Source organism: Trypanosoma brucei, chromosome 10 (genome assembly GCF_000002445.2).
Source record: "Trypanosoma brucei brucei TREU927 chromosome 10, whole genome shotgun sequence".
Taxonomy (NCBI): Eukaryota; Euglenozoa; class Kinetoplastea; order Trypanosomatida; family Trypanosomatidae; genus Trypanosoma; species Trypanosoma brucei.
Genome location: NC_007283.1, coordinates 1,905,666 through 1,929,975, shown reverse-complemented (window position 1 = coordinate 1,929,975; position 24,310 = coordinate 1,905,666). Strand labels below are relative to the sequence as shown.

Genomic DNA, 24,310 nt, shown 5'->3' with positions numbered 1-24,310 from the left:
TGCCTTTGCACTTCGGCAATGTCAGTGGGATTTTCATTGTTCTTAGGTGGTTGCCAAGAGTGTTCGTAATGTGCGGGCTCTTGTGCGGGAAGTGAAACACGTCGCGTACATGTGGGAACGAGCTCACTCAGTTCAAACAACAGCACGTAACAATGCACGCGAAGCCGTCATCGCAATGCTAACGCAGCCGTGATGTTGGGGTGAACGATAGAGTTTTTTGAGTGGTAGACCCTGCTTTGTACGCATTGTCTGATAGATTCGTACAACCACAATAACGGAGCATCTGCGCATTGTGCAGTCGTGGAGATGGCATGCATCTCTCCGGAAGAGTAAGTCCCGTACAGACGTTTTGTCGCCACCTGCCCCGCCCCCCTCCCCCCATCCCGGGATGGGGGGAGGGGGGGTTGGAGACGGCAGTTAAAACATGTGGAAATATGCATATGCACATGCGAGTATGTGTGCCTCTTCCGGCACATACCCAAAGGGCTGGAAGATGTCGTGGGCGAAAAGAAGTACAGAAATATTGGAATATTCATCGGTGACCCCGAAGCTCTTCTTCCTTACGCTGTAGTTACACTCAGCACATCTACTGTTTTGTTTTCTTTCGCATGTGCACCGTCTGCAGTTGACTGCCTAATGCAAGCTCTGTGCGTTTGGTTTGCTAAACTTTCCATTCACTTAGGAGGGTACAAATAGTGTTGTTTGTTAGTTGAATACATCTGTTCCTCTTACTCTTTTTTTTTTTGATTTTGACTTGAGTCGTTTGCTTCGTTTTACGTCCAGATCGTTCTCCTGTTATTTCGACATTTCCTTTTTAACCCACTACATGTCGCGCTCTAACAGATCTTGCGCAGTTTTACGGGTGCCGCCAAATGTTGCTAAACAAATCTGTCACGTTACAAGTTACCAATACTATTGGCATTTCATGTGCAGAGTCTGAAGGCCCATAAAGGGGTGGTGAAGGAACACAAATCAAGCAAGTGTCTAAAGCCGGCGGCGATGGGCCAAGGCCTCACGGGCGGTGCGATGGCCGGCGCTGCCTTGTCAATTACTGCACTGCCACTGCGCCTAACATTGGCTGACCACCTTGGCATTTGCGGTGCAGCAACAGCTTGTGGACTTGCACTAGACTTCGCTAGCGACTGTTGCTCAAAGGAGGGGCGCGTTATCATTCACAGGGATGTACTTCTTAAGGCCCAGGATCCACTTCGGCACTTGTCAACGTTCTATACGACATGCGAGTCTAACCGTATGGCTCGGCTTTTCCGTCAGAAGCACGAGTGGGTCGTGTTGGAATCCCACGGGCAGCAATATTATGTCGTTCAAAAGAACCCCGCAACAGGCGATGTTTTGATGGATGTCCGCAACTCCCTGCGCGCAGCAAATGACGTTGGGCTACAGGTTGCCGGGAAGCCGATGCACACCGGCGAGATACGGCAGCACCGGATGGAAACGGAGTTTGATCTCCCAAGCGACTTGCAAGTTGCGTACGTAATTGCGTGGCTAAGGAAGGAAGATCCCCGTTGGGCGTTCTCTACTGAAAACTCCCGACAGTTTACAGCGCGTGTTCGTTACGCGCTGATGGACTTCTAATCGACTTATGGTCACCGGTTGGGGAGCAGTACTTGTGCTCGTATTTTCAACATAGTTGGCGCCGTGTCATGTTGCTCTTGTCATTGTTTTGCAAGTCGGCCGCTGAGGGACGTGAGTGGGGTCTCAAGGGGAAACTGGAGCCAAAAAGAGAGAACAAGGAAACAGACGGTCATTTGTAAAAATTAAACAAAATGAGAATGAATGTTTCAAATGGGAATCGGTGTAGTCTCACGTCGATGTAACCCGCTCAAGTGACCATTACCGTGTTGTTCTTTTCACTGCAATTATTACGCACGAACGTGCGAACATTTACACGTAGCGCAATCCGCCGGTGTCAGTAGCTGGTAGGGGCGAGTTCTAGTAAGCATGAACAAGGAAAAGGTGGATCGCAGGCTGGATCTTGTTGGAAGCTCCGCGGGTTCCATTATAAGTGTTGCGACATGGTGTGCCCTTCACGCCTCTAGTGTAGACGTTATCATGGGAGCCATAAATGAGCGAATGCAAGACCCAGCCACAAGTGCCTCCACACGCTGCGCGTTGTTGTATGTGGTACACGAGCTCCTCCTCACATGCGCAGCCAACGGTGTCCCGGAAGCCGGGAAGCGACGCGTACTGACGGCGGTAAGCAGAGTAATACCTGAAGCGGTAACGGCTGTGCGGGCACTGAGCCCAGCGGACAGTGATGAGTTCGAAAGGGGGTTGTCGAAGGTGGCCTCGTGGTGGTCATTGCTGAACATTTTTCCTCGCGTGTGGATTGATCAACTCGGTGCCAGAAACGACGAAGTGCCGTCTAGCGAGTCGGTCGCTGGTGCATCGATGTCGGCACAGTTGCGGTACATAGCCGGCCTTATGTCACGGTACAACGAGGCAAAAGAAGAATGGCTACGTGCGCTTCAAACCTCTCCCGAACGCGCTGCCACTCTGAGGGGAGAGGCCCAACAATGGCTTGCATCGGTGCGGGCAGCGGTCGAAAACAAATTGGAGGGTGGAGGCTCCCTGGCCACATGGCTAAGCGCTGAACTAAGCGTATTGACCGGCAGCGCTCCCAACCCCGGAGGTTCTTTCGTGGGGAAGGAAGAAGAGGACGATGTTCTTGGATCGTTCTTCCAAAAGGGGAAATGACGTGGAAGTGATTTAAAAAAACTCCCGTGTTTGTCGCTGTGGTTCATGGATGGATAATGTGTAATTTGCCTCGAAAGGGAAGGCAAGTTTTCCGTGGTTTATGTTATTGTTCCTTTGGGAATTGGCTTTTAAAAAAAAAGTTTTCTGCTTTTCTTTCTTTATTGCCCTTATGCACATATTCTTTCAAACCTCTGTTTGTCCGGCGCGTGGTGGTATAACGCCGCTGTTCACTACATGGGGTTAGTGGAAGAAGTGCCAGTGAAACAAGTAGGCGGGTAGTGATGGACCAATACGGAATACCACAGCAAATGCCGGAAGAGCAGGTGTTTGAGTGTGACCCCATCCGATGGTCGTGGGGTTTGTACCCATCCAACCGAATCGACGCGGCGCGGATGGTGGTCCCACTCGGCTGCGTCTACGCCCCCATCGAGACTCCATGCATCGAACTCTCATCTGAGCCGCTGCGTTGCGTATGTGGTGGAATCGTCAACCCCTACTGCAGCATTGACTTCCGCTCAAAGATGTGGGGATGCCCTCTTTGCGGCAAGGAAAATAGCTTCCCGCCACATTACGCCTATATGGCGGGCAATGATTTGCCGCAAGAGCTGTTGAGAGGCAACGAGACAGTAGAATACGTGAGTTTTGCGGACCGTAACCCGCCCACCTTCGCCTTTGTCGTGGATACGTGTGTAGACACAGAACTGGAGCTTTTTGGATTAAGGGAGTTTGTGGGGTGTGCATTTAACAAGATCCCTGAGGGAGCATTCGTGTGCCTCATCACTTACGGGGCGACTGTGCAAATTCACGAGTTGAGCGGTGTTACAGATTATCCACGTTCGTTGGTGTTTCGGGGATCACAGGAGGCGACTGTAGAAACTCTCAAAGGTGTGATAACTGATGCGCAGAGGTTCTACGGCACCCGTGCCAGCCTGCAGCAGACGATGGACTCCATTTTCCAAGAGTTACAGCAGGACTTGTGGCCCGTACGAAAAGCACATCGTCCGCTCCGCTGCACCGGCGCCGCCCTCTCCGTAGCATCTGCCTTTCTTGAAATGGTGTCACCCAACACCGGCTCTTGCATTCTCGCCTTCATTTCCGGCATATGCACGGAAGGGCCTGGCATAGCCGTAGAAACAACGCGGGAGAAATTTATTCGTCAGCATGCTGATATACGTGACGGCACCGCTGCCGCCGCCTTCTGGGATAGTTCGTGTGCTTTCTACGACAAGTTAATGCAGCGTATTGTGAAAAACGGGCACTCGCTAAGTTGTTTCACTGCATCGCTCGACCAGACGGGTGTGGCGGAGATGAAGTTGTGTATCCAGGCTTCGGGAGGCGTTATTCTGAACGACGAGTCATGGAGGAAGGAAACACTCCGCCAGTCCCTCGATCGTTTCTTTGAGCGTAGGGAAGACGGTTCGTTGAAAATGGCTCTCAACGTTACGATGGACATTATAACTTCCCCTTCGTGGAAAGTTATGGGCGTTATTGGACAGTGCGTCGGTACGGGTAAGAAGTCGTCCTCGGTGGCTGACTCAGAAATTGGGATGGGGGGCACTTGTCAGTGGACCGCCTGCATGATGGATTCCACAACGAATTTTGCGATTTACTTTGACACAATGACGGTACCTGAAGCACAAAAACAGCCGTTCCGATATGTTCAGTTCGTTACCAAGTATGAAATTGGTCGCGAGACGCGTGTCCGTGTTTGCACGCGAAAGCATGTGGTGCAGCAAGTGACAAGTATGCCGGAGCTGGCAGCGTCATTTGATCAGGAGACGGCCGCTGTCTTATTAGCCCGTGAGGCGTTGCACCGGGCAGATACAGCCCCGTTGTTTGATGTCCTTCGGTGGCTTGACAGGACAATTGTGCGCCTTGTGAACCGATTCGGTACCTACATCAAGGATCAGCCTTCCTCGTTGAGTCTTCCACAAGAGTTTGTGTTCTTTCCTGCGTTTATGTTTCATCTCCGCCGGTCCGGATATCTGCACGTTTTCAACTCGAGTCCTGATGAAACCACCATACTGCGTCTTATGCTGCTAAAGTCATCCGTGCAAGATTCAATCATCCAAATTCAACCGACTTTGTACAGCTACCGTATGGATGCCCCACCTCAGCCCGTTTCACTGGATAGTGCTGCGATTCAACCGGATAACATACTTCTTCTTGATACCTTCTTTGAAGTTCTTGTCCACTTGGGCTCCACAATTGCCGCGTGGAAGAAAGCAGGGTATGCTGAGCAGGAAGAATATGCGAACTTCAAAGAGTTCCTGCAGTATCCTGTTGATGACGCAGCGAGGCTTGTAGGAGGTAGGTATCCGACACCGCGATTTATTTACGTGTGCCAAGATGATCCTGATGCACGTATTCTTCGCAATAGAATTAATCCGAGCCGTTCTTACGGTAGCGACGGGGGCCGGGGTTACGGCGGTAGTGAGGAGGAATTGGTGTACACGGATGATGCATCTCTAAGTGTGTTTATTGATCACCTAAAGAGGCTCGCAGTTTCCCAGTAGATGCCGTGGGTCAATTCGGGGTATATTTTTGTTGGTGAAGTTATTGTTGTTGCTGTTGTTGCCCTGTGCCTCTCATCTCTGATCTAAGCAGAATAAGAATACCAACCCTCTTCATCGGGTTCCTCTCTACCGTAATGTAATTGCATCTTATTTCAAAAAAGAAACAACAATAAGAGAAAAAGAAGCGTGGTTTTAAAAGTGTGCGGCAAGTAGCCGGACAACAAAGGCGGGGTGTGGAGGAATGGAGAGAACGACGGAGTGGGGAGAACAAAAAAGAGTTGAACAATGAAGGAAAGCGTATGAATTTAACTCAAAGAATAGAAAACGGGAGGAGTGGGTAAAGAAAAGGTGGGAAGGAGGGAGTGAATTCAGCGGTTAGGGCCCTTTGCCCTGTCATCCCCCTCTTCTCTTCCTTCATCCAACCGGTTCCGCCACCTCCTCCACGCAGCGCGCGCGTGTTCCCCATTGGTATGTCGGTTCCTTCTTTTTTTGTCTGTCTGTTGTACTTTCCTGTTGTTGTCACGTCACGAGCCGTATTCCTTTCATTGGCCTGTCGGACAGCTGCAGTTAAAAGTGCGATGCGATCACTCATATCGCCCCCCCACCTTAGTCCTCACTTACCTTTTGTATCTTCACCCGCTTACTGGGATATTTTTTTTTGCTTTTTAGTTGTTGTTTTTATTACTGCCATTTTCAACCGACGCGCTGTTGCGTGATGATGGTGGTGAGCTAGTTCAAATATATCAAATAACTCCTAACAAAAGCGAGTGCACGAACAATAAGGTACTCCCTCTGACCAAGTAGTTACTATCAAATGTCTCCGGGGCAAAAGAAAGATAAACCAACGATTTCCGAGCAGCGGCGAGGTATTGAATTGGTACCTAAGCGCCATTTCGGAACATAACATGAATTGCACATAACCCGAACGCAAGGCGCGTAATATAGCGGCGGATGCGAGCGGCTGACAAAAGAACCGCACGTGGCAGTCAAGCATCGTTTTGTTTTGAGGTTGGGATCCCCACGCCGTCATGATATGGTGTTGCGGCGCTTGCTTGCTTTGCCTAGAGTACATGTGGGCGGGCAGTTGTGTTAGGAAGGGAGGAGTGGGGGAAAGTAAAATGTTAAGGTGTTGGACCACGTTACAGCTGCGCAGGTTTCATCGCATGATTTGTTCGCTACCCACTGTTTAAGTGATGCTGTTATTTCCGGTATCATTACTTTTCCGCCTTTCCCCTCCATTTTCTCGTTTTGTTGTTGTCGGGATCACGTGTTAGGTATACCACGGGAGTCCACCACATTGCCTAGCGCGCGTGGGTGGAGTGAGGCCAACGTGGGAAGCGTGGTAACAAGGGAAGAGAAGTTACGGTGCCATATAGAGTATCTAGAACATAAAAAATAAAAACAAGAAAAGCACGGCCCCATGTTGAGCGTACAGGGAGCAATAAGCAACAGCTCCATTATGATGGAGTGCACCGCTTCCCAGGACAGTTACAAAAGGGAGGTATTCCTCCTTAGTGAACTGGAGCGTGTGTGGGACGCAGTGTCCACCTGCATTCGTCACTACGTTACTGAAGGTCGTAATGTTCGCGTCTGCAATTTTGGCTCTTTCTGGTTTGAGACGCGACCGGTAGCCAGTGACGGAAGGGAACGGTACCACGCCCGTCGCATTCGTTTTGGCATAGACGGCAAGTTTGCCCTCCGATACAACATAGACTCGATTAGGGTGCCTCAGGAGCCGAGTAAACTGGAGTATGTGAAGGTTAATATGGCGGATGTAGTGGCCATTGCGAGGGTCCCGGCGCAAACTGCAGCGATGGCGCTCCGAGAATTCTTTTCATATGTGGGAGAAGGCATCTTTAAAAAGCAGGTGTTCAAAATAAACTTCCCAGGGGTTGCTACCCTCGTCATTAAACGCGAGAAGGCCGTGCTGATAGTTGAGGAAGGCTTACGGCGCGATATATTTGCCGTCGATTCGCGTAAGTGGCCGGTTGCAGTGCGTGAGGCCGCGGCAGGCGTTGTGCTGGACGAGCAGCGGCGCCCAGTCACTCGCTCCTCCATCAGTCGACCCTCAACTGGCTGCAGCATCAGTAGCAGAATGAGTAATGCCCCCAAACCTATAGAACCGCGCCCTGCCTTTATGCCGGCCGCACCGCGTAACCGGCTCTTCGCGGAAATCGAAAAAGATCCGCCGCGCAGGCTTCCGCTACAGCACGCGCTGCAGAATAAAGGCGACGAAAACTGCTCACCATCACCTCTTTATAATGAAAATGTGGGGTACGTAAAGGAGTCTATTTTTGACGCGTTAGACCCTTGGGAAATGGAAACCCCTTCAATGGAGCCGGAGATTGAATTGGTGGAAGAGGTACCGGAGCAACTGCCATCCCTGCGAGCTTACGAGGAGGAGGCCCCGCACCCCGTCGTGTGTGGGCGACATTCGTACCATGACCATAGTTCCGTTCGTGACTTGCTGTACGGCAGCGTGACGCCAAGAACAGATCCAATGTTATGTGGAAGAAGGCGTTACATCAACCGTGATGCTGACCAAGTGGCCACACTTTTGAAAGACCTATAGAGAACCCTAAAAGAAAGAGAAGGAAAGAGAGAGAAAAGAACAACCCTGAAATCTTATTCGTCACCTCCTGTTCTTCGCCTTGGCAAACCTTTGTTTTTGAAGATGTGTAGGGGAAGGGAGAGAGACTTGTTTTGCCGACTTCACGGGTACTGACTTTCTTCCCGATTGTCCGGAACGAGACACACGGGAGCGCCACCGTCGACCATTTTCGGTCAATCACCTTATTTTTACTCCCCATTGCTCTTGTAAACTAAAGTAGCTGCTGGCGGTTGCCGCTAAGTGTAGAAAGAACCCGTGGGGAGAGCAACGGGGGAAAGACACACGAACAACACAGCAGTAGTGCATGTGGCTCCGCTCCAGAAAATGTGGTGGGTCGCTTGGGGAAATAGGAGACGGCGGGCGCCAATATGGGCAATCAACGTCAGTGCGGGCGCGCTCGGCACCTGCTGAGCGGCGGAGTAAAAGCGTGGGAGTGTCCGATGTGGAGAAACGGCTGTGTATTGTAAAGCGCAACCGCATGCGACATATATACGATGGAACAGAAGGCAACGATGAGGACGTCACACAAATGTCGCCGCCGACGCCGCCACTCCCACCGGCCATCGCTCCACCATGCCCCGCATACCCCACATTTGACCTTGTGCGCACCCCTAAACACGAGCAACATCTTATAGAAGCGCTTGTAGCTGAGTTGACAGATGTAATTGTCTTCCCCAGTGCTGTTCTAGGGGGGAAGTAAGTAATTGCCACGTCGGCTCTGTGTATGTTAAACGCAAGGCGGAAGCCATGCAAAGGGACGAAAACAGAACAGAAGGAGTGGAAAAACAAAACTTTAGTTCAAAACAGTGAAAGTTTTCGAGCAAAAGGATCCCCGTGGAAACGTGGATTCTTTTTTTCGGAGAGGGAGAAGTGGAGGGACGAGGAGATGGGTGTGTGACAGTGGTAAGGGAGTACTTTCTTTCAGTGCGAAAGTGTGGCAATCGTTTTCATGATAACTCGCCCCCTTCCCCCCCCCAAAAAAAGCATTTTCTCCTGCCATTTGTTTGCCCTCCTCCTTTTTCCCCCTCTCCTTTTTCTTCGTTTCTTTTACCTTGGCATTCTTTGTGTTGACAAACGAATATATCGTCGCCGTTGCGCAGATCTCTTTTAGAAAGACAAACACTAGGAGTAAGGAAAGGTTCTACCTTCTTTCGGGTGGCGCAGCATACGTGATCTGAGTCCTTCCCTTCCGTTTTCTTTTTCCTGTAGAAAATGCCGCAAAATGAGTATATCGAACTCGCGCAGAAGCGTTACGGGCGCCGCCTCGACCATGCAGAGCGAATGAGAAAGCGCAACGCCCGTAAGGTTCACACGGAGGCGAAAAGGCTTCGGACAGTGCGGGGCATAAAAGCAAAGATAGCAGCTAAGGAGCGTTACGCGGAGAAGGCGGAGATTCGCAAGAAAATTCGCGAGCATGAGGAAAAGCAGACTACTGAACGGGTAAAAGAGAAAGGGCCAAAGAATGCATTGCCTAGCTTTCTCATGGACCGTAGTGAGGCCGATCGCGCAAAGGTTCTTTCCAACTCTCTGAAACAGAAGCGCAAGGAGAAGGCTGGGAAGTGGGCGGTGCCGATCGAGAAGGTGAAGCCAGTCAGCGAGGATGAAATGCTGCGGGCGGTGACATCTGGTAAGCGAGGTAAGAAGTCGTGGAAGCGTATGGTGAATAAGGTTACGTTTGTTGGTGAGACCTTCACCCGACGACTTCCAAAGTACGAGCGCTTCATTCGCCCCATGGCCCTCCGTTTCAAGAAGGCACACGTAACGCATCCCGAGCTGAAGGCAACTTTTCAGTTGCCCATCATTGGAGTAAAGAAAAACCCACAGGGGAAAATGTACACCGGTTTGGGAGTCATTACAAAAGGTACTGTCATTGAAGTGAACGTATCGGACCTCGGGTTGGTGACACCCTCCGGAAAGGTGGTGTGGGGGAAGTATGCGCAAGTCACCAACAACCCAGAGAATGACGGGTGTATCAACGCTGTGTTATTGGTGTAGTGTATTTTAATACGTCTGTGGCCTAACACGACGTGGGTAAGGAGAGGTAAACAAAATAAAGTAGTGGTAGCAAGGGAAAGAAGGAAAGAGAGACGGCGTACTGTAAGTGTAAAAGACAACGAACGCAAGTGGTAAGCTGGAGTAAATTGGTTACGCGGAAGTCATCTGTAGATTAATATTTGTTGTTGTTACTGTTGTTTTTGTGTGATCAGTCCGTCACGGAACTCAATGGCGAATTCCATCGCATGCGGACGTCTCTTCTCCCTCCCCCACCTACGCAATCCGTCGCGTGAGTGGTAGCTGCTGTGGCGCAGTATTTTCGCTTAATCATATCCCACATGCGCGCATGCTGACATTTACATCCATGTAAGCGTCGATAACGTACTTGTCGGGCTTGTCCTTCTGCTTGATGCTACATAACTCACAATCCTTCCACACATACACACACACAGTTGTGTCCTTTTAACTACCGCTCTTCTTTATCTATATGGTTTTGTGTGACGGCGCATGAAGTGTGGCAACAGCTAGTAAGGGAAAAGAAAACAATAAGAGTTAACGTTGGCATTGTCGCAAAAAGAAAGAATGCGCTGCTTTCGAAAAAAGGTGCGTGATGAAGAAGAATTCACCCTAACCAGCAGCGTGAGTGAGGAACTCCAGGGAGACATTTGCAACGATGGCAAACCGTACGGAAATGCCGACCCGCAAGAGCAAGTGCCGGAGACAGGTGACATAACTCAGTTCTTTGGATCGTTCGTACAACCCAACGCTTCGATGGTGGGCAACAGTTTCTGCACAACACCATTTCCCGTCCCGGTTTCATGGCATAATCTAACCTACTCGCTGCAGGGTAGGGTAATCCTTCACAATCTCACCGGCACCGCGCTCCCGTCGCGTTGCCTTGCTATTATGGGTGCCAGCGGTGCGGGGAAGTCAACGTTCCTCCACGCGTTGTCCGACCATCTTGCAACCTCCAAGGACCGTAAGCTTGAGGGGAAAATTCAGCTTGGGGATGTGGAGTACAGGCATCAGTACCGCAAGGTGATGGGTTTTGTGGGTCAAGATGATGTGCTTTCAAACATCTCAACGCCGAAACGGTCCCTCCGCTTTTCTGTCCGCGTGAGGCGTAACCCAGATCCAGAAACCACCAAACAACAAGTGTCAGACGTAATGGACGAGCTTGGTCTTCAGCATTGCCGCGATACGACTGTCGGGACACCAGGTCTTGTGGCTGGCCTTTCTGGGGGCGAACGCAAACGTTGTAGCATGGGAGTGGACCTTATTTGTGACCCGAAAATCCTGCTTCTGGACGAACCCACTTCCGGGTTGGATCATGTCACGTCAGCGAAGGTAGTGCAACTTCTAAACACTATTGCCCGCAAAGGGCGCACAGTGATATACACCATTCATCAGCCCTCCGCAGGAGTGCTCAACCACTTTGATGATCTGATGCTGCTCGTCCTTGGACGGTGCGTGTACCACGGGACTATGGAAGATTCAGTGGCATACTTCGAATCGATTGGTTACGTCTGTCCTGAGACATATACCCCAACCGACTTTTATATGACACTAATGCAGGACTCAGTGCAGGCGAAGGTTCTCATCAAACAGTGGAAAAGGCACGTAAAAAGGAAGAGAACGCTCCACACGAGGGTTGTAGAGCTGAATCATCAACCATGGACATCGGACACAGCCAAGTTTCTCCACGGGTATATTCAACGGTTCAAGGGAAGTGCTGTGAGCCAGTTTTCGGAGCTTGTTCGCCGTGACTTCACGGAACTCATACGTAATCGCACTTTCATTATCACATCTCTTTTCCAATCATTGATCTTCTCATTGGTGGCTGGCCTTATTTTCTTCGGTGTCAGTTCAGATATGACGGGGATTCAGGACCGTGAAGGCGTTCTTTTTATGGTTGTTATAAACCGTGCGATGGGACAAACCTATACCATGATGCACCGCTTTTATGACTTCAAGGCGTTATATATACGTGAACAGCAAGTTGGCTCATACCCGCCACTCCTCTACTTGCTGTCCAAGACGATCGTGGAAACTCCCTATCGGTTATTGTTTTGTCTTGTCGAATGCGCAGTTGTTTATTGGATGGTGGGCCTCTATGCAAGCGCGGGCGCCTTCTTCACTTTCTATGCCGCCATTGCGCTCCTCAGCGAGGTTGCGGCCAGTTTGGGATTTTTACTTAGTGCGACCTGCAGTACTTCCGTCGGCGCTACGGGCTTTGCCCCTATCGTATTGTTGCCGCTTACTCTCGTTGGAGGACTGTACGCCACCACCGATCGCATGCGCCCTTACTGGTACTTCTTGGAGAAGCTCTCCTTCTTTCGACATGCTTATATTCTTGTTCTTCGCAATGAAATGAAGCACATTGACGAGATTGAGTGTGACGAGAAGACTAATGCCTCCGGTCTTTGCGGATACATCCCAGCGAACGGAAAAGAGGTTCTGGAACTGAATGGGCTGGAGGATGGGCAGTCTGAAAACTGGATCATGTGGTTGTGCTTGGTGCTCTTCTATGTTCTGCTGCGCACTGGAATATTGGGTGCGTTGTACAAGGCGGCGCGACACAAACTATAAACAAAATCGGGTAATGGACCTGAGAAATGCAACATGGGGATAGAATTTTTTTAAAAAAAAAGGGAAAGACGGCAATCGTGCGAATATTTGGAAGGAGGGTTTGGCAGGGCTTACAAAACAAATGGGCTGGTCCCGTGCACATTCCGCACGTTCCGTAGCGTGGGGACACGAGCAGGTACACGTGCGGACAATAAGAGTTGAAAGAGAAAAAAAACATACATGCATAAGATGTACATGCACATAATAATAATAATAATAATTTGAGAAGGAGAAAGGAAAAAGAAGGTAGAAAAAAATGCGGGATGAAGGGTTTCTTTGGGTTGGGGGCGCGAGATCCTATTCTGCCTTTTATGCCCCTCCCTCTGGCACGCTTTACTTCCTACTTTTCAAGAACAGGTTATGTTTTCTCCTTGTTTGCGGGAGTATGCAAATATGTGGCAAGTTCGAGAGGACCAGTGTGACAGGGTGTGTCTAAGAGGAGGGTACATAAGCGTATTGTTAGTTTGGTTTTGTTCTATTATATTTGAGTTCGTTTGTTCGTTATTATTTTATTTTATTTTTTGACGTAAGTATTACTCGATGGCGTATAAACGTCACGCTGCGGTATATGGAGAGGCAGGGGGGACGCAATCAATGGGGCATTTCCTTCTGAAGGAGCCAACAGATTTATTCTCCGGGAACGTTACAATACAATATGGTGAGAGTTCCACTCCTTTATCATTTACTTTGGTGGCTTGCAAAGGACTTACGTGTTTTGTCATATTTCTTTTCCTTATTGATTCGGATGCTAAGTTAATTTGGTTTCCGCAGAGCCCGTGGAGCACAACGGGGGGGTCCCTTTTTTTTTTTCCGTTCTCCACCCCAACATCCCGTAAGCGGTGTTCGTGTGAGTGGTGTGCACCTCAGTGGCGCGTCAATTCGCAACTTGTGTTCGGGATGCGGACAGTGAGGCCGCAATTCGAACGTTCACGAACGCGCATGGGCACGTATACATATCTATTTATTTTTTTTTATTTATTTACTTGTTCTACTTATTTATTCATTGGTGCGACCGGGATGGGGCGGGCAATTTTCCGCTGTGTCACTCGTTCCTCTTTTTCTACTTTGGGTGTTTGTGACCTTAAGAATTAGGGGAGGTAGCACCAGTTCGTCCTTACTTTTATTCTGGGAGCCATTATATTGAGGTACAGTACCATTTATTTATTTGAGAAGCGGCTTCACCCCCTCCAAAGGACACGCGGCTACATATGTATATTGCAATTATCGTTTATTTCAATTTATTATTACTATTATTATTTGTCAGATTGCGGTCCCGTTCCCCCCCCCCCCCCCCAAACCCCGATCGCTTCCTCTTCTTTTTTTTTTTCCACCCCCGGCATTCACAGCTGAGGCTTCGGAAATGAGGCACAAGTGTTCTTATATTCCCACACCTGTCCAATCGTGAGTCAACCTGTGGGGTGCGTCTGTTTTAACGCAGGCGCGCTTAACGTACGACACACACACACACACACACAAGACGCCCTCCCATGTAATGCACAATAAATTCTTGTCATGCTGTCAAATTCACTGATGGTGCCAGCGGTGCCATTTTACCCCCTATATCGTCTGCACTTTATTTTGCTTTGTCCCAATGCTGCATTTATAAGGGCTGAGTGACGGCAGGAGCAACGGCGCGCTTCCACACTAATGACGGACCGGACCATTTATGATGCACTCCCCAAGCTTCCGGGGTTTAGTTTCCCTGAGCTTAACCCACCCCCAACTAATGGGATCCCGCAGTTATGCACCATACGAAAAGGCATAAGAACAGTTTTCGACCCCAGTGGGTCCAGCAAAAGGAGCGAGAAGCAGGGAGGTGATGGTTGCGGTGGGCTTCAGCCCGCGCAGATATTTGCCAAGTTTCCGGATTGGAAGTCACTGGACGATAAGGCTCTACGTTTCTTTGGATATTACGTGGAGCGTGTGGACGAGAGCTCGATAGAGAAAATGCGCGTGCGAAAGGTCAAGATGTATCTCCATCTCTCGGATGGGTCCATCAGTGTATATGAAACACCGGCCGTTGTGAACAGCGGCCTCCGTCGCGGACTGACAGTCTCTCGTACCATAATTGATGGTGTCGGTGTTCGTTCCCTGTTCGTAGGCTCTGTGGTCAACATACGAGGTTTGCAATATCACATCGTGGACTGCGACGGCGCCACACGTGAATTCTGCGAGGCGATGGGCATACCGCAGGCGGAGCCCCTTGACTATCCGAGTGACACCTTCGAGCAGAGTGTTTTGGTGCAAAGGAACCCTAAGGATGAGCTGCATGTGGACCTACGGCACAATGTGGAAGTCATGGCTGCCACCGCGGCGGGAACTCACGTATCACTCCTTACACCGGAGGAGCGGGAGACCGCTCGAAACTTCTTTGAACACGACCGGGAAGTGTTGCGCTTTGCTGCAACTTGGGAGCAGAGGGCTTTCAAACTTCTGTACTATATCGCGGATAAGACCATGTCTGTCATGGTGGAGAGTGTCCGCAACGACGGTCGTGACCCGAACCCTGTGTTCATTCGCCGCACAAAAATACCCAAGTACCCCGTTACTAGAGTAAAGGAGACAGAGACACTGAACGTCCCGCTCACACGACCAGTTGAGTACATTACGGAAGATGATTTGCAAACAGGACAGACGATCAACTTAATGACTAGAGAGTTTTATATATATGATTGCGATAAGTTCACGCGAGATTACTACGCAGCAAAAGGTGTTGGTCAGCCATCCTTTCCAAAGCCCAAAACGGAGTCGGACAGCCTTATGCCCACCGTCAAACCGTCGAAGCAGCCAACAAAACCAACAGCACGGAAAGAAGCGCGTGGAGTCTCCACCATGACCTTTGAAGATACAGTGGTAGAAAAAGATCGTCTCAAACTCATTCATTACTGCAACGACGTGTTTCGCTTCGCGGCTCGCCTTGTCAGCGATCGTTACGAAGACGAAGGTCGAAAGTTTCTCTTTTGCTATTACCTGGCAGATGACACTGTGGGGATGTATGAAATCCCTGTTCACAACAGCGGCCACCTCGGCGGCAAGTGCTTTGCCCGTTCCCCCGTCGCTGAAATCCCCGAGCCCAGCAAGTTATATGTGGGTGCGAAGGTCAAACTGGCGGGTGCGGAATACGAGTTGATCGATATGGATGAGCGCACAAAGCGCTACATTGAAATGGGCTTCCCTCACATGGATGAATCGTACTTTTCCACACAGGAACTTATTGGGCACGTGAAGAACGTCATCTTTCAGCGGTTCTCGAACGTCACTGACGCCTTTCGCCACTTCAAATCGAGGGAAGAAGGACTAACTGGTGAGGATCTTAAACGGTTGTTTTTAGAGTGCGGCAGACGGTTGGATGCCGCCGAGTTCGACCGCGTGATGGCGAGTGTGGATAAGGATAATGATCAAATAATTTCCATGACAGAGTTTTGTGAGAATCTCCTCTGCCAGCAGTTCCTCTCGGACTTCTCCCAAACTAAAGATAACGGTCTCCCCAACGTTAGTGGGCCCCTTCGATCGCAACAAGACCTTGAAGCGTACAAGAATCGGGAGAAGGAAGCGCATGAGGCACTGAGGAACCTCATCTCGTGCGTCGAGGCACGTCGAACACTTCTCATCCGCGCATTTCAGCAAGAAGCAAACGCCAGTTATGATGGCAACCTTGCCATGGAAGATTTCAAAAGGGCTCTGACTGAACGAATGGGGTTGACGTTCACCGATAAGCAGATGGATTCACTTATCTTTAAGTTCTACAGTGTCCCGGGGACCACGGATTGGTCGCGTCGGCGGCTTCCACTGAAAGAAATAAAACGGCTCATTATGTTTTAAAGTTGTTGGGATTGAGCGACGCTGTGTGTCGTGTGCGTGTTCTCCTCGGTTGTGTTGCACCACGTCTTTGACTGCTGTAGGGACCTGTGTTGGAGGACGGAAGGGAAAGGAAGAGTAGATGAAAGAAGGAATGTGCACGGAGAGCTGGGTGCACATATCGTGCATATGTATATACGTATATATGTCTGTGCGACCCTTCCCCCAGCTCCTATGCAAGCCACCCCTTCTCACTGTGGGAAACACACTGTGTATGTTACATAGCTTGCCATTGGATAGATGGGAACATTAAAGAGAGAGAAGGATCCCGGGATGTTTTGGTATGCATACCGTTTACCATCTGGAACAACCTATTGATCTGGCTCCCCAGCTGAAAGAACAAAAAAAAACTCCTTGCTGTCTCTTTTACCTAATATTATTCTCCACCTACATCCTATTTGCCGTTTGTTTGTTTGTTTTTTCCATGACCCCTGTCGCCGCGGCACGTCCCACGAAACGTAATCAATGGGGCCACACGTAAGACAAAGATGATCAACAACGGTTTAGAGGCCGACAAACCGCGGACACTTAAGGAGTTCGCGGAAACCACTGGTCTCAAAATGGAACAGGCGAAAAAGTGTTTTGACGGCTTTGGGGGCTATGCCCCAGCGCTCGCATCATTCGCACAATCCTACACGACACTACCGGATAACTTCTTCGAAGACAAGGAAAGGGCAGTGAAGAACGCTGCCGTCATCAATGCTGAGTTGAAGCTCATCTACAAAAGGGCGCGAGAAATTAAAGAGCGGTCAGGCGAAGGCGATAAGGATGTTTGGGGTTCGTACTACAAGCATTTAGCCACCTTGGCGCCGAAACAGCAGGAGAAACAGCCGCCCAGCGCTCCACCGCAGCCCACAGAGCCACCAAAGTCCATATTTGGTTTCTGCAGTGCCGCCTTCCCGACTCAATCCCCCGCCACCGTCAACTTTGGGTTTGGGGAAGCGCCTGTGAACTCGACCGGAAGCCAGACATCTGGTAAACCTAATTTCCAAGGGTTCGGCCAGGCGGCAAAACCCGTAGAGAAAACGAACGACAAGCCCCGTACTGAGCAGGTCAAATACTGTAAACCCAAGTACTTTACTGGTCCGTTCTTCGACATGCCGCTTTTCTGGGAGGAGGAGGTGGAAGCACTTTGTCCACTGTTGAATCTCAACGGTGGATTTCTTGAGGAGAACCGAGGTGGGCTGCGTGGGAGGCTGGAGAGGTGGGTAACGAAGGCGTCCTTCTACCGACAACCGGTTCAGTATATTGAAATCGATGACGAAGATGAGGAGACAGTTCGTGTAATCATTAAGGATGCGGACAGAACCTTCTTCCACCCCGATCACCGGAAGAAGTTTGTTTCTTTCCTCAATGCCATGTCTCATGAATTTAAGGCGTATGGCCAGGCGATGAGTTACCTCGCCGGCATCTGCCTTTTGGTGCTAAATGAGGAGGAGACAGCGGCAGTGCTCCGGTTTGTTTCAAAGGAATACATTCCCGGGCATTGGGCAGCCGAGGCCGTGGGTTTTGCAACCAGTGCCTGGGTCGTTGAGCATTTTATGAAGAGAAAGTTCCCCGATGTAGCAAAACATCTTGAAGACCTTAAGTTCTGGCCAGACACCTATCTCCAAAAGATCCTCACCGGTCTGTGCGTCCACGTTCTGAGTTTCAAGGATCTGTTCGTATTTTTGGACTTATTTATTGATGGCGGCATCAATTTTCTCATAAAGTTCTGTCTTGCGGTTGTTGAGCGCTTCCGTAGCTCGATTCTCCGAGTCAAGTCGGCAAATGATGCTAACACATTGTACGAGATCATGCGCCTCGACTCGAAGGTGACAGACTCCAACGACATCAAGGAGATCCTTCAACGGGCCCGACTTATGGAATTAGGCGATGAGGAACTTTCCATTGACGTTTTGCGGTCGAAAGCGTTTGACGAGCACGTAGCCCCCCGGCTGCAACGGGCCCCGAAGACAGAGGCGTTTGAACCTTGCGAAGTGTGCAATGAGCGGAAACCAAAGTGGTGGAACGAAGATATTGGTGCTGTCTGCACCGAGTGCAAGGAGGCGGCGCCAGGGTTAACTTACACTAAATACTAAAATTAAAGAAATACTACAGAGGATTTGGGGAGGGGGGGTCGAGGGAAGAAAATAAGTTGACCTGGTGGTGTTGTACGTGGATTGACAGGTTGAAGGCGCATACAAAACAAAGGGTAGCTAAGCATCCAACGCATGGGAGGAAGAGTTGATGTTGAAATAAGAAGATCATTGTGCCGGAGGCGTTGTTCCTCCGTAGGTATGTACATTCTCTATTCGATCTCTTTCCTTGTGCTGCTACTGCTGGTTGGTTTCCAGATGTATGCTCCCGCTTTTCGCATGTGCATCATCTTCGCTGATCGCCAGTACCCTCAGCGTTACTAGCTGTAGTACATATGTTACTGAAGTCGCCGTGGCGTATTAATCGTTTTTCCGCTATTACGTCCACCCCTTGTGCCGCTACTGTGCCCTGATGGTGATGTTGTAGCCTTGCTACGAACTGGGGCCGAACGAAATGCACTGCCAGTTGTACAAGCTACTGAACTCCGTGTGTAGGGAGGTGCGTTAACTTTCCTACGCATGTCCGGCCCATATTCCACCGCGGAAGGTGGTGCAGACTAAATGAAAAAAGGGGGAAAGGAAATGCTGGAATCTGCGTAAGACTTTTGATACGACCCTCAAACACAGCGCTGAGGCGTTTGGGAGAGCAGCCAGCTACTGAAGTTGCGATGCGTACGCTGGTGTAACGCCGCTCCTACAAGCGCAAAATAACGTGTCCATGTTGACTGGCTGCGGAAGTGTTCTTCATCTCTATTACCACTCCGGTTCCCGATGCAGACTTAAAGTTCTACGTTATGGGTTCATTCACCCATGCAGTTGGCGCAAAGGAGGGGGAAGTGAAAGACACGTTCAAGGAGCGGCCAATTTCTGGCTTCGACCTTCGTGCTTTTTAATAGTATGTCATCGCTATCACCCCTTTGATACAAAATCGGAGGCGGTAATTTTTTGTGTGTGTGTTTGCTATGGCCATTTGCACACGTTTCCCGCCCGTAGTGGCCGTCTGATCGTTACACGCATTTGTCAATTTGACGCGCACACACACACATACACATACACAACCCCCTGTGACCCGCACCAGACTCTTTCTCAACCCCTCTTTTCTTGCCCTAAGTGACCTTACAATTTTTAAACGCCGTCAGCGGCTCCTCCCCCTCATTTCTCATTAAGCAACACCGTGGTTGTGTGTGCAGACGGCTCTCATGGCGGGAAAAGGAAATGCCAAAGTGGTTGTGACGCATCCGAAGAGTCGGAAGGTGCGGCAACTGCAGCGGCAGTCGCGGCGGGAGAAACGAATTAGTGAACAGAAGGGAAAGCGGAACGCAAAGGCAGCTCTGGAGGCGGCTCGCTTCTTCTGGTTTCGCGAGCAATGTTTGGCCTTGGGGCGGACTAAACTGGCGTTCTCCCGCGAGGAGGCACAGGTGCTAACGGAACAATATCTAAAACGGAACGACGAGGAAATTGTGGCTCTGAAATCCATGCGCAATCCCACTGCGGGGCGTATCAAAATACTCGAGGCCATGAAAACAAGTGAGGCAGATGATTTCAACTCCTCCAAAGGAATCGTCATACCAGACATCACCAACAGCGATAATCTAGAGATTCTGACGAGCATATGGGATGGACGAGCGGACACAGCCGGTGTCGTTCGGCGAGTGGGATTGACACGCACTGGCGTATCCCCCGCAGCACCCGCGGTAACCGAGCTGGAGGGAAAACTGTTAACCATTGATGAGGTACGTGAGAGGTCCATCGACTTCACGTCAAGGAAGGCGCGGAAGTTCCAAACGATGAAGAGAGTCCAGTCAGTTAAGAAAACACCTACTGCAGAGGACGTTTGGTTGAGGTCCAAAAAGCGGGGAGTAGACCTCCAAGCAAAAAGGTTGCGGCAGGGACGGGAGGCCGTGCTGAAGACGCGAAGGGCCAATTAAGTGCAATGACGGAGCAAAATCATCAGCAGAGTAAAAAAAAAATCGGAATTTTCTTCGTTCCTTCGTGAGAGTTTCCCCCCACTGGCGCGGCCATCAGCCATCACCGTAGAGCCCTGAGGTGCTATCGGTCTGGCGACTGTGGCAGAGTCTCCCTTTTTTTTATTCACCCTAACACACCCTCTATAATTTTTTGTTGTAGCTCCTCAGTTGAACGGAATACAGCAGATGGGGAGAGAAGCCCCCCTCACCCCGGACTCTCCCAAAGATGTCAATTAGCAATCCTTTTTTTTGGAGTTCCACATCACCGGACAGCAGCATCTTAGTGCGGTTGATACTGCTGATGGCACGTGCCCAGGGACCGACAAATGAAAAACGGTGTCCCAGCAAGGCGCTGCTGATCCCTGTGCTGTATGATGCCGTAGCCGGAGCAAAGCATTGTTCCCGATGAAAGGAACGCTGCTGGCTCTTGGCTTCCCCGATGAGACGGGGTACTGAACCCTGGCACCACGTTGAGGTGGCAGGCATCGCCATGGGGCAGAGTAAAAAAAATAAAATAGACGACACAGTAACACTTTACTTGATGTATTTATCTCCCCTTGGGGAGGTGTCGCTTCCGTCGCTGAAACTGCAACTTCCCTCCTCAGTGTTTTCTCTTCTTTCAAAGACTAAAAATGCGATTGTCGACAATTGTGGGGCTGCATCCCTTCAGGGGTTGCTTATGTCACGGACCCAGACAAATAGCCGACGCGCGTTGGTAGGTCTGTGCGGTTTTACTGACAATTGGAATCTACATCGCGCGTTCGCCTGCTGGTGCCTTATCCATGAGCCCCCAACGAAGGGTAAGGATTTCACACTGTCCCCTCATGTGGTGCAAAGGGGGGTGAGCAATAAAAGGCCGGAATACACCAGGTGGGCAAGTCCGCTGTTAGCGGGAAGGAAGGGACAAGCTGCACCAAAGAAGAGATTCTCATGAGCAGGCGACCGCTAAGAAACGGAGTACGGATGATAAAAGGTGCCTTAGTGGGCCGCACCGCCTTCTACTAGTAAACCTGATTCTTTTCTCCCTGCCCATTCGTCCATTTGCTGAGGGCTCGAACGAGGACGGCGGCGGCGCGCCGTAAACCATTTTTCTCTTCCAGTGTTGATGCAACTCTTTTCGACACGGTGAAGCTTGACAGGGACCTCCTTTTTAAATGTACAACTGCAGTTCCAAGTTTAGGGGGGAACCAGCGGCCTCCAACCGAATGAACCAACCTATATCATCCTATATCCTCTGTGCCGCGGCCTCGCTCCAGGCGCTTTACCGCCACAAGAGGAATTCCCTCAATGAGGGTCTCCGCTTGTTCACTTTAGGAAGGCCACAAACCATCCGTTCCCGCAACGGGTGGAGACCCCAGCGTTCCCCAAACGCCGCTTCTCCAACTCCCGAAGAACCATCACCGCTTTTCGGGCGTCACGACTCGCCATCCACCTCCACATGCATATCAGTCGGTCCAAAATGCGACCCTCCCTTCCCACGCAGAACGACAGCTTTTTTCGCCACATTGGAAGGAAGGTGGACAAAACACCCATCCACCACACGTGCCTTTTTCCCGTTTCGGTGAAGCCGGTGGGTAAGGAAATTGGGCGCCCAGAAAAGGGCCGTTACGGGAATTGAACCCGTGACCTCCTGCACCCAAAGCAGGAATCATACCACTAGACCAAACGGCCACACCGGCGGGGCACCAGGTCCAACTTATGCACCTATGCTGGAGTAGATTGGAGATAGCGCCGGGTCCCCGAAGCACCGTGGCGCAGGGGAAGCGCGATGGGCTCATAACCCATAGGACGTTGGATCGAAACCAACCGGTGCTAAGTTTTCACATCCACCCTTTTTTCTCCAAAGGAAAATAAAGGTCGCCGGTTCGCAAAAAGTTGACGAGAGTGGGGTTTGAACCCACGCCCTCGGAAGGATTGGAACCTTAATCCAACGTCTTAGACCACTCGACCATCTCGCCACGGGACACCGCTACAGCACAAAACATCGACACACCGCAATGAGCAGATCGTTATCATTTTAAGCACGTCCTGGGAAGAAAACAGCCAGCCGTGGATTCGAACCCTCGACAGACGAAAAACCACGTGGTATGGAAGCGGCTGAACAAGCAGCGCCAGGCGGCGGTGGTCATGGTGTTTATTGTAACAAAATATTTATTTAAAGTGATGGTTAGTTTTTGTAACAAGTAAGTCAGTGTTGAGCACTGGCTGGCATCGCCGTCTCGACTTTTACTAGGCGGCGCAGCCGATTAGCGTTTAAACTTTGGGGTGTCGGCGGTTGTTTCCGTCCGGTGTCAATATTTTTTTCGCTTTTCCCACGGAAGGAAAGGTAGCAATTGGGTCCGCTGGAACTCGGCTTCGCGACTGCCTTCTGTGCCAAAGTGGCCAGAGACCCTAATAAGAGACATAAAGTTGAGTCCAGCAACCGACTGCCGTCGCGCTTCGTCCAACAGCAAACTACGAACAAAATCCCACGGGCGGCGAGCACATTTCTGCTAACTAAGAGTCTGCCCGACAGAAACGAAATAAGATGCCATAGTCCTTGCCACCTGATACTGGTCACTGGTGAAGCCGCGTCGTCACCCACGTCGTCCGCTGTACCTGTGACAGCCAATTCATCACTCTCAGGTGCTTCGACCAGGAGGATCAACATCGATTGTGCATCAGTCCCATGTGGCCGGGAAGCGGGCTTGTCTGCGATCCGGCTAGCTCTAGTCCAATCGATTTTGTCGGGGGCAAATTTGGAGTAAAGCATGCTACCTGTTCCAAGGGATGGCCACTCCATACTAACTGCTCCAAAAGAAGGTCCCCATTCAGTTTAGCTTGTCCAGAGGGAGGCAAAAAATCTCGGCTAGACCCGCGGAGTTAACACGCAACGACCGGGTAATTCATCCCAGCAAATCGGTCAGAGCCGCCATGGCACACTCACCACGGAGCGCTTGTGTTTTCCAGAACTGAGGAAACAACGAGCGTCGCTATTAAGGCGCAGCACTAAACAGCATCAGTCACGCGCCGCTAAAAGAGCGAGTCCCAGTGGAGAGGTATTAAATAATTAAAGTAAGGTCTATCGGGTTATGAACAGTTCAGTTGGTTATAATATCCCGGGTGGAATCGGAATATTGAGGTCCTTTACTTTTAACACTGAGCATATATTTGCCGACATGAAAATTGCGGGCGCGTACGCTGGAGGAAAATGCTGCGCTGAAGGGTGCGACTCGGAAGAAGAGAGTACTCAGCCACAGCGGCCAGTATCGAACCAAATGCAGTGAGGCCACGGCCGGCTGCAAACAGAAAACAGGGTTCCCCATACAACAAACGGGTGTTCACAGGATTCACAATCCCAAAAATCTAGTACCAAACACTGTCAGCCTTCTCGCATCCACTAAGGATCTAAAATGTAACTTTTACAAGTAAATATTTGCAACTAAGAGAATTTTAACGCAGCGGAAATATAGACACAAGACAAATCCAAATAGCACCTGCACGCATAACCGAAGGTATACAGGAAGATTCCTCCCATAAATGTACAGCTCGCGCCGATCCAGATAGGCAATTGAAGTACGTATGACCTTCATAATTACCTTTTGCGATTGCATAGAGGCAACAAAGGGGTCTTGGGAAATGAGGATGGAGATGGGATTTAAATGGTACGAGTAGTATAGTCGATTGCGTTGCACAAAAAATCCGCTAACGCTGCTGCATTTCTCATTTGACTCGACCATTGGGGAGAGTCGTGAAACGCGCGGGTAGTAGGAAGGGGAAAGAGCGTGATACCGGCCGTTTCACCGCCTTGCAAAGGCCCAGTATCTTTTTTAAGGAAAGAAAGTTCGAAGCCGGAAAGCTTGCAGCTGCACCACTCGCTATTCCACCTCCACGCCGTGGTATGCGTCTTGCCTCGCTCTCTGCGGTCGACTGCGAATTATGCACAGGGAACCCAATATGTCA

General features: G+C 50.3%; 12 protein-coding genes and 4 non-coding genes across 16 annotated transcripts, besides 7 other annotated features; 13 read left to right on the top strand and 3 right to left on the bottom strand.

Annotated features, from left to right (window-relative positions):
* Positions 1 to 999: 999 nt before the first annotated feature.
* Tb10.6k15.2820 (hypothetical protein, conserved) lies at positions 1,000 to 1,593 on the top strand (the record flags this gene model as incomplete). The annotated part of the gene is made up of 1 exon (XM_817917.1): positions 1,000 to 1,593. The coding sequence occupies one exon, from the start codon at positions 1,000 to 1,002 to the stop codon at positions 1,591 to 1,593; it is 594 nt and encodes a 197-aa protein (XP_823010.1).
* Positions 1,594 to 1,959: 366 nt separating this feature from the next.
* On the top strand, positions 1,960 to 2,715 carry Tb10.6k15.2830 (hypothetical protein, conserved; the record flags this gene model as incomplete). Its single annotated transcript, XM_817916.1, has 1 exon — positions 1,960 to 2,715. One exon carries the CDS (start codon positions 1,960 to 1,962, stop codon positions 2,713 to 2,715), a length of 756 nt encoding a protein of 251 aa, XP_823009.1.
* Positions 2,716 to 2,996: 281 nt separating this feature from the next.
* Positions 2,997 to 5,231, top strand: Tb10.6k15.2840 (protein transport protein Sec23A, putative; the record flags this gene model as incomplete). The annotated part of the gene is made up of 1 exon (XM_817915.1): positions 2,997 to 5,231. One exon carries the CDS (start codon positions 2,997 to 2,999, stop codon positions 5,229 to 5,231), a length of 2,235 nt encoding a protein of 744 aa, XP_823008.1.
* Positions 5,232 to 6,651: 1,420 nt separating this feature from the next.
* On the top strand, positions 6,652 to 7,803 carry Tb10.6k15.2870 (hypothetical protein, conserved; the record flags this gene model as incomplete). The annotated part of the gene is made up of 1 exon (XM_817914.1): positions 6,652 to 7,803. One exon carries the CDS (start codon positions 6,652 to 6,654, stop codon positions 7,801 to 7,803), a length of 1,152 nt encoding a protein of 383 aa, XP_823007.1.
* Positions 7,804 to 8,146: 343 nt separating this feature from the next.
* Positions 8,147 to 8,542, top strand: Tb10.6k15.2875 (hypothetical protein, conserved; the record flags this gene model as incomplete). Its single annotated transcript, XM_817913.1, has 1 exon — positions 8,147 to 8,542. The coding sequence occupies one exon, from the start codon at positions 8,147 to 8,149 to the stop codon at positions 8,540 to 8,542; it is 396 nt and encodes a 131-aa protein (XP_823006.1).
* A 512-nt stretch (positions 8,543 to 9,054) lies between these two features.
* Tb10.6k15.2890 (40S ribosomal protein S8, putative) lies at positions 9,055 to 9,837 on the top strand (the record flags this gene model as incomplete). Its single annotated transcript, XM_817912.1, has 1 exon — positions 9,055 to 9,837. One exon carries the CDS (start codon positions 9,055 to 9,057, stop codon positions 9,835 to 9,837), a length of 783 nt encoding a protein of 260 aa, XP_823005.1.
* A 582-nt stretch (positions 9,838 to 10,419) lies between these two features.
* Positions 10,420 to 12,426, top strand: Tb10.6k15.2900 (ABC transporter, putative; the record flags this gene model as incomplete). The annotated part of the gene is made up of 1 exon (XM_817911.1): positions 10,420 to 12,426. The coding sequence occupies one exon, from the start codon at positions 10,420 to 10,422 to the stop codon at positions 12,424 to 12,426; it is 2,007 nt and encodes a 668-aa protein (XP_823004.1).
* A 240-nt stretch (positions 12,427 to 12,666) lies between these two features.
* Positions 12,667 to 12,686: a microsatellite.
* Positions 12,687 to 12,928: 242 nt separating this feature from the next.
* Positions 12,929 to 12,986: a sequence feature (A-rich).
* A 433-nt stretch (positions 12,987 to 13,419) lies between these two features.
* Positions 13,420 to 13,470: a microsatellite.
* A 449-nt stretch (positions 13,471 to 13,919) lies between these two features.
* Positions 13,920 to 13,940: a microsatellite.
* A 172-nt stretch (positions 13,941 to 14,112) lies between these two features.
* On the top strand, positions 14,113 to 16,287 carry Tb10.6k15.2920 (hypothetical protein, conserved; the record flags this gene model as incomplete). The annotated part of the gene is made up of 1 exon (XM_817910.1): positions 14,113 to 16,287. One exon carries the CDS (start codon positions 14,113 to 14,115, stop codon positions 16,285 to 16,287), a length of 2,175 nt encoding a protein of 724 aa, XP_823003.1.
* A 524-nt stretch (positions 16,288 to 16,811) lies between these two features.
* Positions 16,812 to 18,404, top strand: Tb10.6k15.2930 (GTPase activating protein, putative; the record flags this gene model as incomplete). The annotated part of the gene is made up of 1 exon (XM_817909.1): positions 16,812 to 18,404. The coding sequence occupies one exon, from the start codon at positions 16,812 to 16,814 to the stop codon at positions 18,402 to 18,404; it is 1,593 nt and encodes a 530-aa protein (XP_823002.1).
* A 1,025-nt stretch (positions 18,405 to 19,429) lies between these two features.
* Positions 19,430 to 19,458: a microsatellite.
* Positions 19,459 to 19,600: 142 nt separating this feature from the next.
* On the top strand, positions 19,601 to 20,329 carry Tb10.6k15.2950 (hypothetical protein, conserved; the record flags this gene model as incomplete). Its single annotated transcript, XM_817908.1, has 1 exon — positions 19,601 to 20,329. One exon carries the CDS (start codon positions 19,601 to 19,603, stop codon positions 20,327 to 20,329), a length of 729 nt encoding a protein of 242 aa, XP_823001.1.
* Positions 20,330 to 20,373: 44 nt separating this feature from the next.
* Positions 20,374 to 20,617: a repeat region.
* Positions 20,618 to 20,624: 7 nt separating this feature from the next.
* Positions 20,625 to 20,862: a repeat region.
* A 660-nt stretch (positions 20,863 to 21,522) lies between these two features.
* On the top strand, positions 21,523 to 21,933 carry Tb10.6k15.2980 (hypothetical protein; the record flags this gene model as incomplete). The annotated part of the gene is made up of 1 exon (XM_817907.1): positions 21,523 to 21,933. One exon carries the CDS (start codon positions 21,523 to 21,525, stop codon positions 21,931 to 21,933), a length of 411 nt encoding a protein of 136 aa, XP_823000.1.
* A 34-nt stretch (positions 21,934 to 21,967) lies between these two features.
* Tb10_tRNA_Pro_1 lies at positions 21,968 to 22,039 on the bottom strand. Its single transcript has one exon. It is a non-coding gene; the product is annotated as a tRNA-Pro (tRNA).
* Positions 22,040 to 22,111: 72 nt separating this feature from the next.
* Tb10_tRNA_Met_1 lies at positions 22,112 to 22,183 on the top strand. The gene has a single exon. It is a non-coding gene; the product is annotated as a tRNA-Met (tRNA).
* Positions 22,184 to 22,244: 61 nt separating this feature from the next.
* Positions 22,245 to 22,326, bottom strand: Tb10_tRNA_Leu_1. Its single transcript has one exon. It is a non-coding gene; the product is annotated as a tRNA-Leu (tRNA).
* Positions 22,327 to 22,556: 230 nt separating this feature from the next.
* On the bottom strand, positions 22,557 to 23,150 carry Tb10.6k15.2990 (hypothetical protein; the record flags this gene model as incomplete). The annotated part of the gene is made up of 1 exon (XM_817906.1): positions 22,557 to 23,150. The coding sequence occupies one exon, from the start codon at positions 23,148 to 23,150 to the stop codon at positions 22,557 to 22,559; it is 594 nt and encodes a 197-aa protein (XP_822999.1).
* Tb10_snRNA_2 lies at positions 23,069 to 23,130 on the top strand. The gene has a single exon (XR_002989805.1). It is a non-coding gene; the product is annotated as a small nuclear RNA; U5 snRNA (small nuclear RNA).
* Positions 23,151 to 24,310: the final 1,160 nt, after the last annotated feature.